The sequence below is a fragment of the Branchiostoma lanceolatum genome, chromosome 15, assembly GCF_035083965.1.
Source record: "Branchiostoma lanceolatum isolate klBraLanc5 chromosome 15, klBraLanc5.hap2, whole genome shotgun sequence".
Lineage (NCBI taxonomy): Eukaryota > Metazoa > Chordata > Leptocardii > Amphioxiformes > Branchiostomatidae > Branchiostoma > Branchiostoma lanceolatum.
This window is the reverse complement of record NC_089736.1, coordinates 15,186,605-15,203,903: the sequence shown is the minus strand read 5'-3', so window position 1 is coordinate 15,203,903 and position 17,299 is coordinate 15,186,605. Positions and strand designations below refer to the sequence as shown.

Below are 17,299 nucleotides of genomic sequence, written 5' to 3'. Positions count from 1 at the left end.
CCTCCAACAGTGGTACTCCAAGTCGGGACAACAGGTCACCATCAGGAGCGACTTGAGCGCAGATTCAGTAGACGGGGGGTCACATGCTACCATCCCACCGGACATTCTACCCACGTCGCTTATTCCAGACATTTGTATACAAGACCCGGTCCAACAAAAGCTGACTCTTGTAGAACTTACTATTCCTTTCGAAGATAATGCCCGTAATGCAGAGGACAGAAAAAGGGCAAAATATGAGGATTTGTTGAATGAAATTCACATCCATAGCAGCTACAAAGCTACACTTGTCACAATTGAAATCGGTAGTAGGGGGTGGGTAAGTGGCGTGAACACCTCGAAGTTAAAGTCACTGTGTGTTGTTAGCCACAAGGACAGGGAAGTACGTCACCTGAAAAGCAGGCTGGGAAAATGTGCAATCTGTGCCTCATATGCCATATACTGTGCTAGGAACGTTGGATGGGAAAAACCCACGGGATTGTTCTCATGTTAATGATAGTACAGTAACGTATGATGAAACAGTGCAATAGTGAACCAGTGCAATATGTTTCTATGTAGTTTGACAGTATCAATCATATATGTATAGAGATTCTTTTTATGCAGTTTCGGTGTCTGAACAGTCCGTAGCACACGACTTACTTTTTACCTTGCGCCTCCTGGGTGTCCTAACCCAGACAAGGGGCTGTCCTAGGTGTTTTTAAATATTCATCTTGTATTTGTATGTCTGTTCCAAGTACAATAAAGATGATTTTAACTCTCTGATAATGTGTAACAAGTGTTTCTACTTTCTGTAGTAAAAATCTCCACTACCAAGTTGAATGGGGTCAAACGTGACCCACACGGCTCAAAAGCCCCGCCTATCGACTATAAATACCATTGCAGTGACTGGTGCATCCCATTAACAGGTGGTAAGACCACGCCGTTACAAGATGGCGAATGTGTGGGGAAGGGACAGAACTCGGCGATTAAATCGCCCTGAAAAGACAAGCGGTGTCCGTTTTGGCGATACCATGTACTATTTTGACGGAACGTAATGTATTGAAACGAAGTAAAATTCACATCATAGCGTGAATCATTTGTGGCGATGGTTTGAGCCTAGGTCTAATCCTGCACCTAATAAAACTACCACTAGGGGGCGCTCCTTAGAGCTCCTCAAAGTGCGATGAAGTTTGGTAATATGGGCCTTAGCCACCAAGTCATCAATTCTTTGCTTCGACAAGATTAAATGAAAATGAAATGTAAGTACACTTGGATTAGGATTGTATGTATGCGGGTATTGCAATCCATGCTAACCTCCTGTATAATGCCTTGTGTAAAGTGACAGGTTGACACCAGCCTCTCGAGTAAGCTAAGTCTAATGGTGCAGACTCAGTCCTTTTGCTAAGGGACTTTTCTGGTCACTGTCGGAGTTTATACCAATCCACACCGCACTTGATGCGCACCGACTGACTAACACACACGCACACATATTTTAGTGATGTACTTCGTAAGCGAATCGTCATGGGGCGTTGTGAGACCGTGTGTCGATACTCATCGCCAATGTTGCAGCTGCAATTTCTACCTACGCCGCTAGATGTCTTTTTTATCTGGCTTGCGACATGTGCTGTTTGCCGGGTAGTATTATTGTTATTGTCTGGTATGTTCCAGGTTTGTTCATGCTACGAATATTCTGGTATACTACTGGTATGAACAAGCAAATACACAACTCCCTGTCGCAGGCATTGAGTTGGAGGAAGAAACAACAGAAGAAGAACTCAAGGCGGTATCACATGGACATGTACCACAGTTGGTAGAAGGGGTGCATGTAGCATTTGTCCGACCAGTGACAGAAGAGGTAACTTTCTGATTCGATTTGTCAGATTTCCGATGAAGAAATACAAGAAAAAACAACTATCAAATTTCAACATGAGTACACAGGCTGAAGGGAAAGTTTGTACAGTTTTACACATAGTGTGTTAATCATGGTTCGGTACAAGTGGCGTCAAATGGTCAAGTGGCTGGCTTAGCGAACACGAGATCCAGAGGTTATGGGTCCGATTCCTGGTATTCCTTGCTACGTTCTGTAGTGTGGGTGGGTGGGTGTCATGGATGGATGGATGGATGGGTGGGTTGGCATGGATGGATGGAGGGATGGATGGATGGAGGGATGGATGGATGGATGGGCGGGTGGGTTGGCATGGATGGATGGAAGGATGGATGGATGGAGGGATGGATGGTTGGGTCGGCATAGAAGGATGGGGGGATGGATGGATGGGTGGGTTGGCATGGATGGATGGAGGGATGGATGGATGGGTGGGTTGGCATGGATGGATGGAGGGATGGATGGATGGATGGGTGGGTTGGCATGGAAGGATGGAGGTATGGATGGATGGATGGACGGGCGAGTTGGCATGGATGGATGGGTGGGTGGGTGGTTGGGTCGGTGGACGGATGGATGGATGGATGAATGAATGGAGGACTATGGATGGTGGGATAAAGAGGAAATGACATGGATGAATGGATGAAGGGATTGTTGGATTGGCCACTCTGAGGTTTCTACCTCGTGCCTGTAATATCAAAGGATTGAGTCTATTCGGTGTACTCGTTCACTGCGTTTGCATCCCCTGCCACTCGACGTTGCTAGATCTAGTGAGCAAAACATTCAGAGGAGCTAACGATAGCTTATTCCTTTAAAACAGAACGGTTTTATTCAGTCGTCTTGTAAAGATGACATCTTTGTCGCCTAGCAACAGCAACTCTTCTTCGGAACTGCCGGGAACGTTGCCTCTATGTGGATCACGTCTGAATACATGTAAACAATCTAACCACGATGATCGCGTATACACTTGTTAGTCTTTATCTACTATCTATTTATATATTTTATAGAACACAATCAAAATATGATGATTTTTTACGATGCTAGTTCAAATAGCAGATATTTATCGCTGGAAGAAGAGATCTTTGTCGAATAGTAGTTTTCATTCATAGTCTGACACTTGCAATCTCATGAACAGACTGTCCTCAGATTGAGCTCCCACGAAAACAAAAATCAATCTATGTGTAGATTAGCCAGCCCACGAGTAATCTTCTAAACCAGACAATTCACATTCAGGTACAGCCGTCTGAGGTAGTCGTTCGAATTATTTTTTTTTCACTGGTTGCTTTTGAGATTCAGATCATTCAGTACAAAATGATATTCTACTGTGTCTAACTTTGCAATGTCTATTCGGTTTAACTATCTTTGAAGGCAAATGTTTGTTTTTCTCTCCGGATTGTGTTTTCTGACATTTTTGTTCAATGAAACATTATATATTTTGATAAAAATAACGAGATGAAAGCTGTATTACGTCTACAGTACAGGTTTGTGTATATTATATTTGTAGCCCACACGTGAATTTACTAGCCAGTCTAAGAAATATGGACTGTATTTTTGGTAAATGAATGGGAAAAATACACGTAGAAATCAAAATGTTTTCTGAAACTATTTGTATAAAAACATCTTAGAACTTTATAACATCAGTTAATATCTAGTGGTGTGATGTACGTTATAAGGTTCAGAATAAAGCGCTTAGGAAGTGGAATTGCAGACCTTTTGTACTTTGTATACACAATATACAAATCGAGGTTTGATTTGAATTCAACATTTTACTTTGGTAGACGAAAAAAATGTCTTTCATAAAAATATTGTTTAAGAAATCAGTTTGAGTTCACGGCCTTGTGCATGTATATGCTGTGTTTGTATGTGTGGGTGTGTGTGTGTGCGCGTGCGAGCGCTCGTGTGTGTGTGTGTGTGTGTGTATGTATGTATGTATGTATGTATGTGTGTGTGTGTGTGTGTGTGTGTGTGTGAGAGAGAGAGAGAGAGAGAGTGAGAGAGAGAGAGAGAGAGAGGCAAAGAAAGAGAGAGAGCGTTTTTATGTGAATGTGAGAAAACCACTAATCACGTGCACAGAATGCATTAATGACAGCAACGTTTAAAGCATAATCTTCCTTTCCATATATTAAGAGTGAAGTAAAAACAATCTTTTACATATCCAATATCATAATTAACAACCCCGTGAACAAAGCTTTAAAGACCAATGGTATGTTTTAAAAGCTAATTAAATCTGAATAAACGAATGGTTAAGCCAGTAATACATACATTTTTGCCAACACAAAAAAGAAATACTTTACCACATAGGACATGTCATATAAGCGCAAATTAGCTTTTAGTTCATTACTCAACCCTGCTGATGTACATAACAACTGCCACTAAGCATCAAAACTTAGTTTACTCTAAAGATATTGACTTGGCTGTTTCAGCCTGGAGAAGAAAAAAAAAACTACAAACCTTTTGCAGACCTACATTTGCTTGTCCAGTCAATAATTATACAATACTAATTTTTCTTTGAAGCCATTCACGTCAACCATGTACTTGTGGTCACCAGTTTATGAAAACCTCATGCCAATTGATATACCCTCAACCAGCTCTACATAATGACCACCTGGTCATTGATATACAGTCAAATCTGCAAAAGTAACAACATCTACATTAGAACCACCTGGTCATTGATATACAATCAAATCTGTACTAATGACCACCTCTACATAAGGACCACCTGGTCATTGATATACAGTCAAATCTGCACAAGTAACAACATCTACATTAGAGCCACCTGGCCATTGATATACATTCAAAGCTTTACTAGTGACCACATCTACATAAGGAACACCTGGCCATTGATATACAATCGAAATTGAAATACTAGTGACCACCTCTACATATAAGGACCACCTGGCCATCGATATACAGTCAAACCTGTACTGGTGACCACCTCTACATAAGGATCACCTGACCGTTGGAATACAGTCAAACCTGTATTAGTGACCATCTCTGTGTCCACTTCTGGGCGGTCTCTTGAGACAATTCGTTTCAAAAGGTGTATAAAACGACACATCTTATAGTTATACATGTTCAATTTTCTCAATGGACTTTCATTCCGTAAACCTTTGAAATATATATGTACGTCTGTGTTCTGCATACAAGAAAGTCTCCTGCGGTCACATATATTGAAATCTGAAAAGTCTATTTGTGCTGCAGCTATAGTATCAATAGGTTAGAATTGACAAATCTCATGTAGACTAACAGATACTAGTTGTAGTTTTACAATCCTATGGTTATTCTCTAATCGCCTTATTAGAGGCAAATTTATGATTACTCTAAGTGATGTGTATTATATCAAGACAAATGTCAGCACTCATGTTTAACAGTAATGAAAATACATTGATGAAAGACATTTATGTAAAATACTACATTATTGAAAATGAATCAAAACAACTGGACAGGTGTAAGTCTGCAACAGAGTCAGACAATTCAGACAGCGTTCTTAAGTCAGGTTTGAATGATTAAGACAGGTAGAACTAGTTTTGAGCTCACTGGTACAACAAGTGGGTGGATAAATGTAGCATGCGTGGGAATATCTGAAATGAGTCTCAGGGGATACAATTGTCTCTCGAGGGTGGCAAGACGGTGCTCACATGCACTGGATAGTACATCAAGGAGAAACCATGTGGCGTGGAACGATGGTAACATTGGGATCACAACCGCTAGTCACCACCAACTGTCCGTCCGGTCCTATAGCGATACCCCACGGGTTTGTAATCTTCGCGACAGTACGGATAAACTCCCCGCGGCTTGTGAACATGTCTACCCGGTTGGTTCCACGATTCGCCACGATGATACGGCCCAAGTTGTCCACACAAATGCCTTGCGGGAGACACAGTTCGCCCTTTCTGCTCCCAAAGGTTCCAAATTGAAATAGCATTTTCCCTAATTGACTGTACAAGTTAATGCTTTTATACGAGCTTGTAAATAGGATATTCCCTTCGCTGTTCAATGTAACCCCACCGATTAGATCAGTCTCTTTGTTGAAGACTTTAAAACTTCGATAGAGAGAGCCGTTTGGTTGAAGCAGCATTATTGTATCCCCGACTCCCATGATAACTTTGTTGTTGTGCACATCTATCGCAATGTTGGGATAGGTAACCCTATTCCTGAAGCTTAGTCCGAACTTCTTAATGGGCAGACCATCTATGCTATACTGTACGACATTTGCATCAGCATGAGTGAAAGCAGAAGTCCCAACTACCCACAAGTAGCCAGGCTCCACGTCAATGGCAACACTGTATGGGAACATTATATCTTCACCCGGCACTATCGCTGGGAAGAAGCGGAGATAGGTCCCATTTATGCTGAACACTTGGACCCGTCCGTTAAACGCATCAGTTACAAATATCTCATTGATAGCAGACACGACCACTCCGTAGTTGGTATTGAATTTTCCCGGTTCTTTCCCCTTCCCACCAAACGTTTTCCGATACTGTTCTGCAAAAAGTAGAAAAGAAAAACATACGAGATTCATTCACATGTTGGAACGCAAATTCTTAACCCTTATACACCCGAACGGGGTCATTTTTTACCCCAGGCGTGGATTTTGATGTGTCATTTAAAAATTTTGGTTTGGAAAAAAATCATTCCGTGACTTTGTCAGTAGACATCTATTCTAACCTCTTCTAATTTTCTAAGGAGATCGGCACAATACTGTTGACATTATAGAGGAAAGTCTAGAGTGATTCCACTGGGGTCATTTTTGACCCCAGCAAAAGCAATGTGCTGTTTTTGAGACCTGCCCTCTGTAACTCCTAAACTTCTTGTATCACCACCAAATTTTAGAGGATGATGCGCATGTGAATTAATATCATCATAATACATTTGTGTCATTACGACATAATAAGATGTCATTATGACGTTTTTATGTGATTCTATCCGCCATCTTGGCCTTTGACCGAAGACGTCATGACATCAGCATAAAATGTTAATGTTGAATTATGAAAGTTATATTGGATTACATATGAGATGATAACAATGTAATAAAATAAATATGGTGTACCAACAATTCCTCGACACGTCATTGTTTGAACTGAAATTAGCAGATGCTGTAAGATATGCCTGTCAAAACCCGTTGCCATGGCAACACGAAAAACGATTAACTTACTTTATTAATTTGAATTTTTTGTTAAGGACTTATGAAAATTCACCAAGTTTGGTGGCTCTGGTGTAAGTCGTTTAGGAGTTATGTAACATAAAATTTGGTGTGGGCCTCAAAAATCCTGTACCGGTCTAAACAAGAAAAGTTCAAAGCGTGGTCCTTCTAATCTTTTTGCATAGATAATCATAATGAACTGGAATTATTCATGACTAAACATGCCAAAAAATTCCTCTTATATTGATCAAGACATGACAGTTTTCAATTGCTGATGTCTCGACATTGTGTAAGGGCGCAGAGGAACTTTACTGTGCCAACACAACCAAGCGAACTTTCGCGGTGGACTAACCTTCATTTGTTGAGCTGGTAGAGACTTTCGGTGGCGTAGAAACAAAACTGATGCTGAAGCTTTCAGTGGTAACAGGAGTAGAGGTACCGTCCACTGTACGTATTTCGCTGTCTGCTGTAGACAAATAGAGAGTTATCTTGTCAATGATCCATCTTAAAAAGATGTTCTGAGCCCTGGACGAATATTGATATTCATGTGGGCCTGTCAAATGCTGCACTATTGCAGCGCAATGTGCATCAAACTGAATTAAGCTATGCACAATACAATCTATTGAAGTATGCTGTTCAGGTCATAACAACACCCTCTGATGGATTTTTGCTAGTCTCACCTTTGCGGAATGGCGGCGGCGGCGAGATAAAATCGCAGCATCGGGTTGGTCCAGAGGTTAAGGCAGGAACCGCAGTCTCTCTCTGCTGTAGATAGAAGATCTTCTTATAATTACTTCATCTTGAACCAATCATCTAAACCATGGCCAAATTTTGATACCTGTGTGCCCTTGTCAACTTCTATACATTTATAAGGTGTCTAATCAAAAGAGTATCCGCACACTCAATAGTTCAACAAAGTAACAATTAGGCAGTTCTCAACTTTGTGTCTAAACTCTATATGAACTCTAGGGGCAGCTCAGCTGTAGGAATGGTTAACAAGACATAAATCCCATAAGACAGCAGCTTACCTCTGATGCGTTGGTGCGAAAGAAAAACGCGAGAAAGATTCCACCGGCGATGCACAGCCCAATGACTGTCGCCATCCTTACAGCAAAGCACAACCGATTGCGAGTACATTCTGAAAAGAAAAGAAAAAAAGAACATCACTACAATTCAATTATGAGGCGTTGTGTTAAGAAGAAAAACTACAATCAAGACCAGATAAAGTACTATTGACAAAATGGGATTTTTTTCTACATCTTCTGAGGTCATATTTAATATAACCTACATGCTAGAGTGCATCACTCCTGTGTCCTGTATAATTTTTTATCGATTTATTTAAGACAAACTAAAATTTCTCAAAAATCTGACATCCAGATCCCGGCTAGTCAAAATGCATACAATTGGTTTTGCTCCTCAAGCAGAGAGCTCTACCTGACAGATCACTCGTTCTGATTTATTTTTTCAATTTAAGTGACGGTCTAGCTTCAAACCTGTTAACACGCATAACTAAAGTAAATAGAATAAATAACCAACTGCTCTAAGACATAAACATGTCTTACCGCAAGTTGCAGGAGGCTGAACGTTTGACACGTACATCGGATTTGTATCCAGTGCATCATTCGGGACATGTTGCACATCCTCAATGTCAAGTTGAGAAGGATTCGCATCATTGTTTGATGGATTCATCAAACCATCATTGATGCTGTTTAAAGCCGCTGGATTCCGTAAGAAATGTCCTGCTTGACTGTTAATGTCCACTGAACTTGTTCTACACTCCATTCCATCCTGGCACATGTCTGCAACAGCGTATGGTTTGATGTCCACATCATCAGAGGCGACACTGGATGTTTGTCCGTTTTCAGCTGCAATATCAGCCCTACGGGGTGCATCATACTTACCACTGTCGCCATATTCTTGGTATCTAACAGCGTATGGCTGAATGATTTCAGAGTCGACTGTCCCAACGATAGGTTCTTCATCCTCCTTGTATTTAACAGCGTATGGCTGGATGGTATCAGAGTCGGCTGTCCCGAAAATTGGTTCGTCGTTTTCCTGGTATTCAACAGCGTCTGGTTGGATGCAGAGATCGCGTTGAGCTGACTCGGCAGCAACTTCTTTAACAGCACGTGACTGACCGGCATCACAGTTGGACGATTCAACAACGGTTTCATCACGATTCTGGCATTTGAAAACATTTGGCTTGATGCAGTGATGATCGTCATTGGTAGCTGACTCGTCGATTCTTTCATCATTACCGTCTTGTTGATGTGTAACGGTATTTGACTGGAGGAAAGGATTGTCATAATCCTTAGCCGGCATTAAGTTGGCTTTATCATCGTTTTGGTGTAGATGAGTTGATGAGTGAAGGCAGGGACTGTGATTATCTTGCCTAAATGTCAACTTATCATATTGCTGATTTGTATCAGCTGATGATTGAAGGTAAGGATAGTCATAATACTTAGCCGGCATTAAGTTGGCTTCATCATCGCGTTGGTGTAAATGTGTTGAAGAGTGAAGACAGGGACTGTGATTATGTTGCCTAAACGTCAATTTATCATATTGCTGATTTGTATCAACTGATGATTGAATTTGATGATTGTCATGGTTGTAAGCTGGCCCTGTCATTTGGATGTCGTCACCATTGCTGCTGCTGTTCTCCATGTTTGATCCCTTGAATTTATTACCTTCTGTGTCTTCCACAGTTTTTTTTTACATTGCAGATGCTTTCATCCTTGCATATGTATTCAATAGCATATGTATCAAAATCCCCAGGGCTGATATCGATTCCCAGTTTGTCCCCAGCTCCAGCATCGATTTTGATAGACAGTTGTTCGTCTTCAGTCTTATTCTCCTCACATCTACTTGGGGAGTAGAACTTGGTACCTTCTTCAGCCTGCCCCAAGAGAGGATGCCCAGTTTCTTTATCTGGATTTGCCATGCTTTCACTAGAGAACGTGACATCCAAGGATACGTCTTCAGCTATATGGTTCCGAGACATTTTGACGACAAGACACGGTTTTAGGTAAGGATGTAATATTTGCCTGTTACATCAGACTTCCAGACTCTTTGCTCTGATTCGGTGAAATTTCTCCTAATTTCTAAACCCTCCCGTGTCTTGTTTTCACTTATTGCGCAAATTGAGTTGGTAGTGAGAATTGTGGACCGGTATCTAAGCAGCTTCTATCCGGCCTGGATTCTTTATGTTTGTTTGCACTGTATGGTCTCAACAGCCTACTGAAAATAAACGATGACGTTTGTAGCGTCAAAAGCAGACAAAAACAATCCATTTGTATGTAGATGAAGTAGCCCACGAGTCATCTTCATGTGCCAGACCAATCATGGCAGCGCTTGGATCAAAACTTGATGAGCTGGCTGTGGCTGTAGCTGACATTAGCCTCCGTTTCTTCAGGTTGTTTTCTTTTTTAAGTTACAGTTTTATTATTGCATTTTTTCTTTCTTATTGCTTACAGTTATGCCGCATAGTTCCCGGCCAGCGATAAGAAAAAAAAATAACTAAATAAGAAAACTGTAACTTGAAAAAGAAAACAGCCAAAGGAGTCTTCAAAAGAGACTAAGCTGAAATATTGTTTTACTTGAAAGCACATACCGATATACTGCATGTTTCCAGACTAACTTGATGTTATTTAGTGGCATATGAAAACATATTTTCTGGAAAATGCAGGTTCACAGTGACAAATATGTATGGAATAAATCGTTGTTGAATATCTATTAAATTTACGGTAAACTGCATGTTAAGGTGGGGTACAGGCATGCGGCAGCACATTTTCAACAAAAATATCTAGACAAAATAACCAACTGATTGGTTAGATTTATAGGTCTTTTTTCATTATCTGGCATAATTTTCCTACATAGGTTATCAGTTTACCGCAAACTTCAAGGGCAAAGTTGCAGTTTCCAACGTCCTGACTGGGTGCCGATACCTTTTGGAACAGCCTGACCAATCAGGGGCCCCCATTTTGGCTATTCCCCCCTCCCTCTGGAAAGCTAGATTCTCTGGCCTGGCTGTGAACACTGCTCTGACTGTCAGATAGTGTATTTGCAGTGGTTATTGACCCGTATGTCACTGTTAGTGCTTGCGTGATAGGGAAAAAAGCATATAATGACGATTTGGGGTCATTTTACGATAACTAAATGCCAATTTTATGAATACTACCCCTACAGCATGTTTTTAAAGGCAAAAGTTTGACAAAACTGTATATGATAGGGCAGAAAAAGAAATGCTGTTCTAAGGTTTACCACCTGAACTTGCCTCTCACGGGTGTCATAAGCATTTTGATACTTTGATAATGTGTGAGGGCCCACAGAAGGAGGTTCTCATTAGATTATTGAAAAAAAATCACCAAAAATTAATTTTAAAAGATATCAAAAAAGGAGCCTGTATATTGACCAATGACATTATTATGCATCTGTCCCTAAAATATCAGCGTTGTACATTGGATCGTTAGCGAGGAAGAACCACTTTTGTAAAAAGGGGCGTGGCCCTGTAATTGTTGAAGACGTCATCATGACGTCATAAAAATTTGCATAAATTATTGTCTTGCACAGAGGTACTTTGAGAAAAAAATCAAGAGCCACAAGTAACACTATATAGTATTTTCAAGACACCCCAGAAGTGCTGCCGCATGCCTGTCCCCCGCCTTAAAATTCCAATGCGGCTTTGTCAATTTATTTACGGTACCACCTAAGATAAAGCTATTCCATCTGAACAATGTTGACTTTTTTTTTCGTTTATGAAAGGAAAAACAGAAGATGGTACATACCAAGCAAATTTCAACTGCGGATCGTCAATAAGAAAATATCCTCCAAACTTGGCTCGCTATCTTCACGCATTGTATGTAGTGTGATAACGTAACATAATACAATTTGGTGAAGTTACAAAATTTCAGACAGTGTACTTACAATGGGTCTTCTGGAAGCAGCTCGTCTCCAGGGTCGAACCGACGTAAGTGGCACAACTGAGGCTCTGTACCGGGAGACAATATGTGTGGGCGAACAAAAATATTGAATAAACATACCAGGGGAACAATTTGGTTTATAGTATGTGCTTTGAAGTTGCAATGAAATGTTGCGATAAATCAACAAAATTGGTGAAATATAGATTCAGTTTTGAATGCAGTTTCTTAATTAAAGATAAACGAAGAAAATATGATAACCAAAAAACTGTAAAATTTGTAAAATTCCAATTGTCGTTAACTGACCCTCCCTAAAATGTTAAATGTGGACTCGTCCAACTTCTCTGTCTGTAGACGTAGGTTTAGGTTCAGCAGCTTTTAGAATCCATATGTGTATGTGTATATGTATAATAGTATGCATATGTATGAGGCAACGTTTATGTATATGTCTGATGCAACTTAAGTTCAACACCCACATGCACGTGCTTTTCATCAACTATGTGCTAGAACAGTAAACCTCGTGAGCAGCGTGTTGCTTTAACACACGCTGTTGCTCAAACAGCAAGAAACATTCCTGCCCCATTTGCCACTAGGCAGTACAATGGTCTGAATGAACGTACGAACGAACGCATGTTATACTTTCTTACGTCGCCGTTGCAATAAAATTATTCAGTAGCATAATTGATATTGTTGTCATCAAAACTATCATAGGCAAGCAGACTGAGTGTTGATGTCATCGAGATTGACGAAAATGGAGTCCATACTCCTTTTCTCATTGCCTAGGCAGCCTACCTTTTCTCATTAGTCATATTTAACCAGCACCTAAATCTCTCCAGTGCTGAAATTGCCTCAGCACCGTTAGCCCACTTAAACGGAGTGGTAAGTAATAACAGGGTTTTTTTTTTTGGTAATTCAACTGACGTAATACCATTGTGTTGAAATTGTATAAAAAGCAATGTGCATGTTATTTAATCCTTTTATGTTATTTCATCCACAGGTCTAGTGTTTGAAGATAGAAAGTTGACAACCAAAGAGGAGTTGCAGGGGCTGACGGTAAAACAATTGAAAAAGTTGCTCGGCCAGTATAAACTCCCCAAAACTGGAAACAAGGACGCTCTTGTAGATTTTGCTCATGTTTATTTGGTTCACCTTCAACAAGGCAGTACTCAAAACACAGCAAGCTCATTGTCATTCACAGATGTGGCTTCCATGGAAAAAGTGACGGCCCGTTAGGTTTGGTCAAGAGATCTAAGAAATCTTCCAGTTCTGAATTTTGCTTCACTTTATGAGTACCTGGTGTTTCGCACAAAGAAGTATGATCACCAAGTGCTAAAATGCACAGCCTATAAGAGATTGAAGGCATTTCAATACTTTCTTGAAGGTATATTGAAAGCATTGAAGTTGCTAAGAAAGATGAGCTTGTGTTTGTAAAAGCAAGAGTTCTGGCCAGCATGAAGCAGAAACGGTACAAGACCATGGTTGTGTTCGGTGATGGAGACGGCGATGTGAAAGCAGCAGCCTGTGATTGTCCTGCAGGGTGACAAATCTCTACATAAAAGCCCTGTTGGCTTTCTCCAGTTCCACTTCGTACTAAAACAGGCCTGTTGCCTTGCTCACTGTTCATACTGACCCCAATAACCCTCTCAATTCTTCCCAAACTTTACAGGCATCGAATTGGAAGACGTTCAACAAACAGATAGCCATTTTCCTGTGGAGTGCCCAAAATAATCAAAAGTTTTCACTGTACACTGTAACTTCTAGTGACAGCAGCACCTCAACTCACCCACCCTTACTAGATTGTTAAGGCACGGTTAATTTACCTTTATTACAAGAAGTTACCACTCAAAGATTATTGCAGTAATGTCTGCAGAAGATGTTCAGTTTGCTCATGTTATGCTTGCCCCATTCTTGCCAGTCCTCCTCACAGATCGTTTGTTATTAAAATCGGATTTTCTTTTCTTTGCAGATTCCAACTTTTAGTCAGCAGGAACAGTGTTACATATCAAGCTCTTTCATTAAGCAATATTTTTGGGTTTGTTACAGGAAAGGAGTAGCTGGATTTAGCAAATGCACACATGCCAGTGGGGTACTCTTTGCAGTAGAAGACTTCACACGAAGAGGATTGAAGAACCATCCAACCCCGCTGGCGTGTACAGCAAGACTGTCCGTGTGGAACGTGCCACGAAATGACAAGGTTGGCATTCATCTTCATTAGCTGTATGTCCACAACACACATTTATACAGGAGAGGTGCATGTATTCAAACCTGTGTGTGTGCATTCTTTGTCATCACACATGTATTAAGACTTCATGCCTGTGTCATAGTACAACAAATTACCTAATGTAATTTTAAAGCTTTGTTCACTAAATGATGCTACACATTGTATTAGAACAGTTGTTACTGAATGTCTTTATTAGTTTTTCATTCACTTCCTTTGTCACCCAACAGGTGGAGCCACAACCTCTGCATAACATAAAAATCCACAAAATCCGGTAGGGCAAAACACCAAGAACCTCCACATCATCGCAGTATGACCCCCGGGCAGAACATCACAGACACCTCGACCCACACCAGCTCTCCATCGTCCAGCAGAAGCTCAGACACTCCCTCCCAAACTCCATGTTTCACCTTTTTCATGATGACATCAACAATGACAGTGACCCACCTTACGAGCCACCACAATCATTCAGTGACACCTATGACATTTCTTCAGAACCTTTTCAGTCTATGATAGCTCACAAAATGTATGCCATAACAATCACAGAGGCAGAAAGAAACACGATTGAAGAGCAAACTAGGGGCCAGTCAGCCAACAGCGCATGGATGGAGAAGAGGAGGGAGAAGCTGACGGCATCCAACTTTGGCCCAGCCTTGACATGTCACGTCGAGCCATCCAAAAAAGTGAAGTCTATCATGTACAGCAACTTTACAACGTCAGCAACAGCATTTGGAAACATGACTGAGGAAGTTGCTGTGGAGAAGTATGTAGAAACCAAGAGGCTGACAGACCCACACACAACTTGTAAGGAGGTTGGCCTCTTGGTTTCTACAGACAGACCCTGGCTTGGGGCTTCCCTTGACAGGCTAGTGGTAGATAGCACTGGGGAAGGTGGTTTGGAAGTAAAGTGTCCATCATCCAAATTAACAAGATCAATCTATTGATGTCATTCTGTAAGACAAAAGTTTTTGCTTATGTACAGTAGAAGGTGAAGTCCGCCTGAAAACATCCCACCGGTACTACCACCAGGTTCAAGGACAGTTGTATTGCACAAAGTTGCCATGGGTTGATTTTGTTGTATTTCTCGGTAACACCCAGGATCTTTTCATCCAACGGATGTATGTTGACAACCAATGGCAAACACGTAACCTTCCTAGATTAGATTACTTCTACAAGACAGCTATTTTACCGGAAGTTGTAACTAAGAGGGTGAGGAGGGGGCTTACACTATATGAGAAAGGGGGTGGAAACCATTCAAGTAATTTTATTGTTGAGATATTCACTCGTCATTGATTATCAACATATATCTGCTGGATCAAGGACATGATATATAATGTCCTTGGCTGGATGAAAAGATCTTGAGTGTTGCAGAAAAATACAACAAAATCCACCCATGGCAAATTCGCGCAATACAACAATATACACTGCCACTAGAGACTGTGATCCTTTGTCAGCAAAAGACAGGATTTCAGTTCCCAACAAGGTATCATTTATTGTTTGTTTTCAAATGTACAGTACATACAGGAGTGCAAATATTGGTGATAGATGCTCTTTACTGTAAGATTGTATATAATGTAAATAATACCAACTAGCTTGCAATATAAGTTCATACTTCTATATGCTGTCAGATCCAAACTGCCAACATAGACTGTAAGCCTCCCTCAGCAAAAGACAGAATTTCAGTTCCCAACAAGGTATCATTTATTGTTTGCTTTCAGATGTACAGTACATACAGGAGTGCACAATGTATATACAAATACAAAACACAGAACCCCAATTTTTATCAATACAAGGGGTAAATGATAGTCATCATTTGACATGATTTCAGATACTGGACAGTGTATGAACAGTATTGGTATTCACACATGTAAATATTGCACATTAAACCTCATGCACCTCCTGTATCTCTAGGAGATCTTATGGAACATTTTCCTTTCCTTGTACAAGTGGTGTCTGGAAATTTGTCACGTATGCACATACCCGAAAAGTTTGCTCTGCAACATTCGCTAGTGATAGAGGCAGGATTCCATCCAATATATGATAGTTCTTAATTCTGCTAATGGCACGTTCGACATGTATTCGTACCTCAGCGATGTCCATCGTCTCTTGAACTTCTTCAGCAGTAAGTGCTTCCCTGCTACCTTTGAAAGGTGGTATATTCAAATCAACACCCGGACGGAGAATATCTTGAATTTCAAATCCTCTATCTGCCATTACGTTATCACCTGGCTCCAAGAAGTCAAACACACCTGATGCCAAAGTAATCTTTTTGTCTGTCACCCTCCCACCCCATAAGTCTGACACAAAAGATACCTGTCCATTAGGAGTTACCCCTACCAATACCTTCCAAGTATTGTGGTGTTTATAGTTTGACCAGGTTTCAGACTGTGCTTTCAGGGCAGAGGGAATCTCTACGAAAATTTCAGTACAGTCCAATATAATCCTAGTTGTTGGATATTTGCTGAACTGTGGAGGCATGAAATGCCTAATACGCGCTTGTGATGGAGTAGGGAACAATAGAGGCAACTCGCGAGACAGGAAGTTTATCCAAGTTGTAAAAATACGAGACACAGTGCTCTCAGATATTGCAAGTCTTATTGCAAGGTCCTTCGTGTACAGTCCAACTTTTAATCTAATCAAGACCAGGAAAAACTCATCCAACAAAGTACATTTCCTTGTTGGTCCTGGCTTCTTTTTTCCTGGTCTTTAATAAGACTTATTGGCAGAGCCATTGCCTGTGCCTCTCCAATGTTGCAGCTTCATAGCTTTAGGTTCCAAGTACTCAAAAAGTGCCATAAAGCTTGCAAAATTTGGCATGCCAGTATAGAATCTGACAGCAGCATCATCATCCTTAAATGCAAAAATTGAAAACCTTCTACTTCTAAACTCAGTCACTTCATCAGTGAAATCCTGTACAATTGTCTTCAATTTTTTACATTCTAGAGTACAATTTTGAAGCTTAGATTCCAACATGGAAATGTACTCTTTGAGTGATTCTAAACGGTGTGAGGCATTCATAACAAATGTGTAGTCATGGTCTAACATGTGAACAGGCCTAGGTGCTTCTTCAAACAAGGTTTGAGTCCCAACAGAAACAAATGTGCGACAGGTCTGTCTTAACACTGACGACAAGTCTGTCTGCTTGGATACGGCTGGTGTTTCCAAAG

General features: G+C 40.7%; 1 protein-coding gene and 1 pseudogene across 1 annotated transcript; one reads left to right on the top strand and one right to left on the bottom strand.

The window, feature by feature from the left end:
* The first annotated feature begins 12,845 nt into the window (after positions 1 to 12,845).
* Positions 12,846 to 16,061, top strand: LOC136420504 (uncharacterized; annotated as a pseudogene).
* LOC136420498 (uncharacterized) lies at positions 15,810 to 16,840 on the bottom strand. The gene has a single exon (XM_066407451.1). The coding sequence runs from the start codon at positions 16,608 to 16,610 to the stop codon at positions 16,050 to 16,052; it is 561 nt and encodes a 186-aa protein (XP_066263548.1). The 5' UTR covers positions 16,611 to 16,840; the 3' UTR covers positions 15,810 to 16,049.
* Between the last annotated feature and the right edge of the window lie 459 nt (positions 16,841 to 17,299).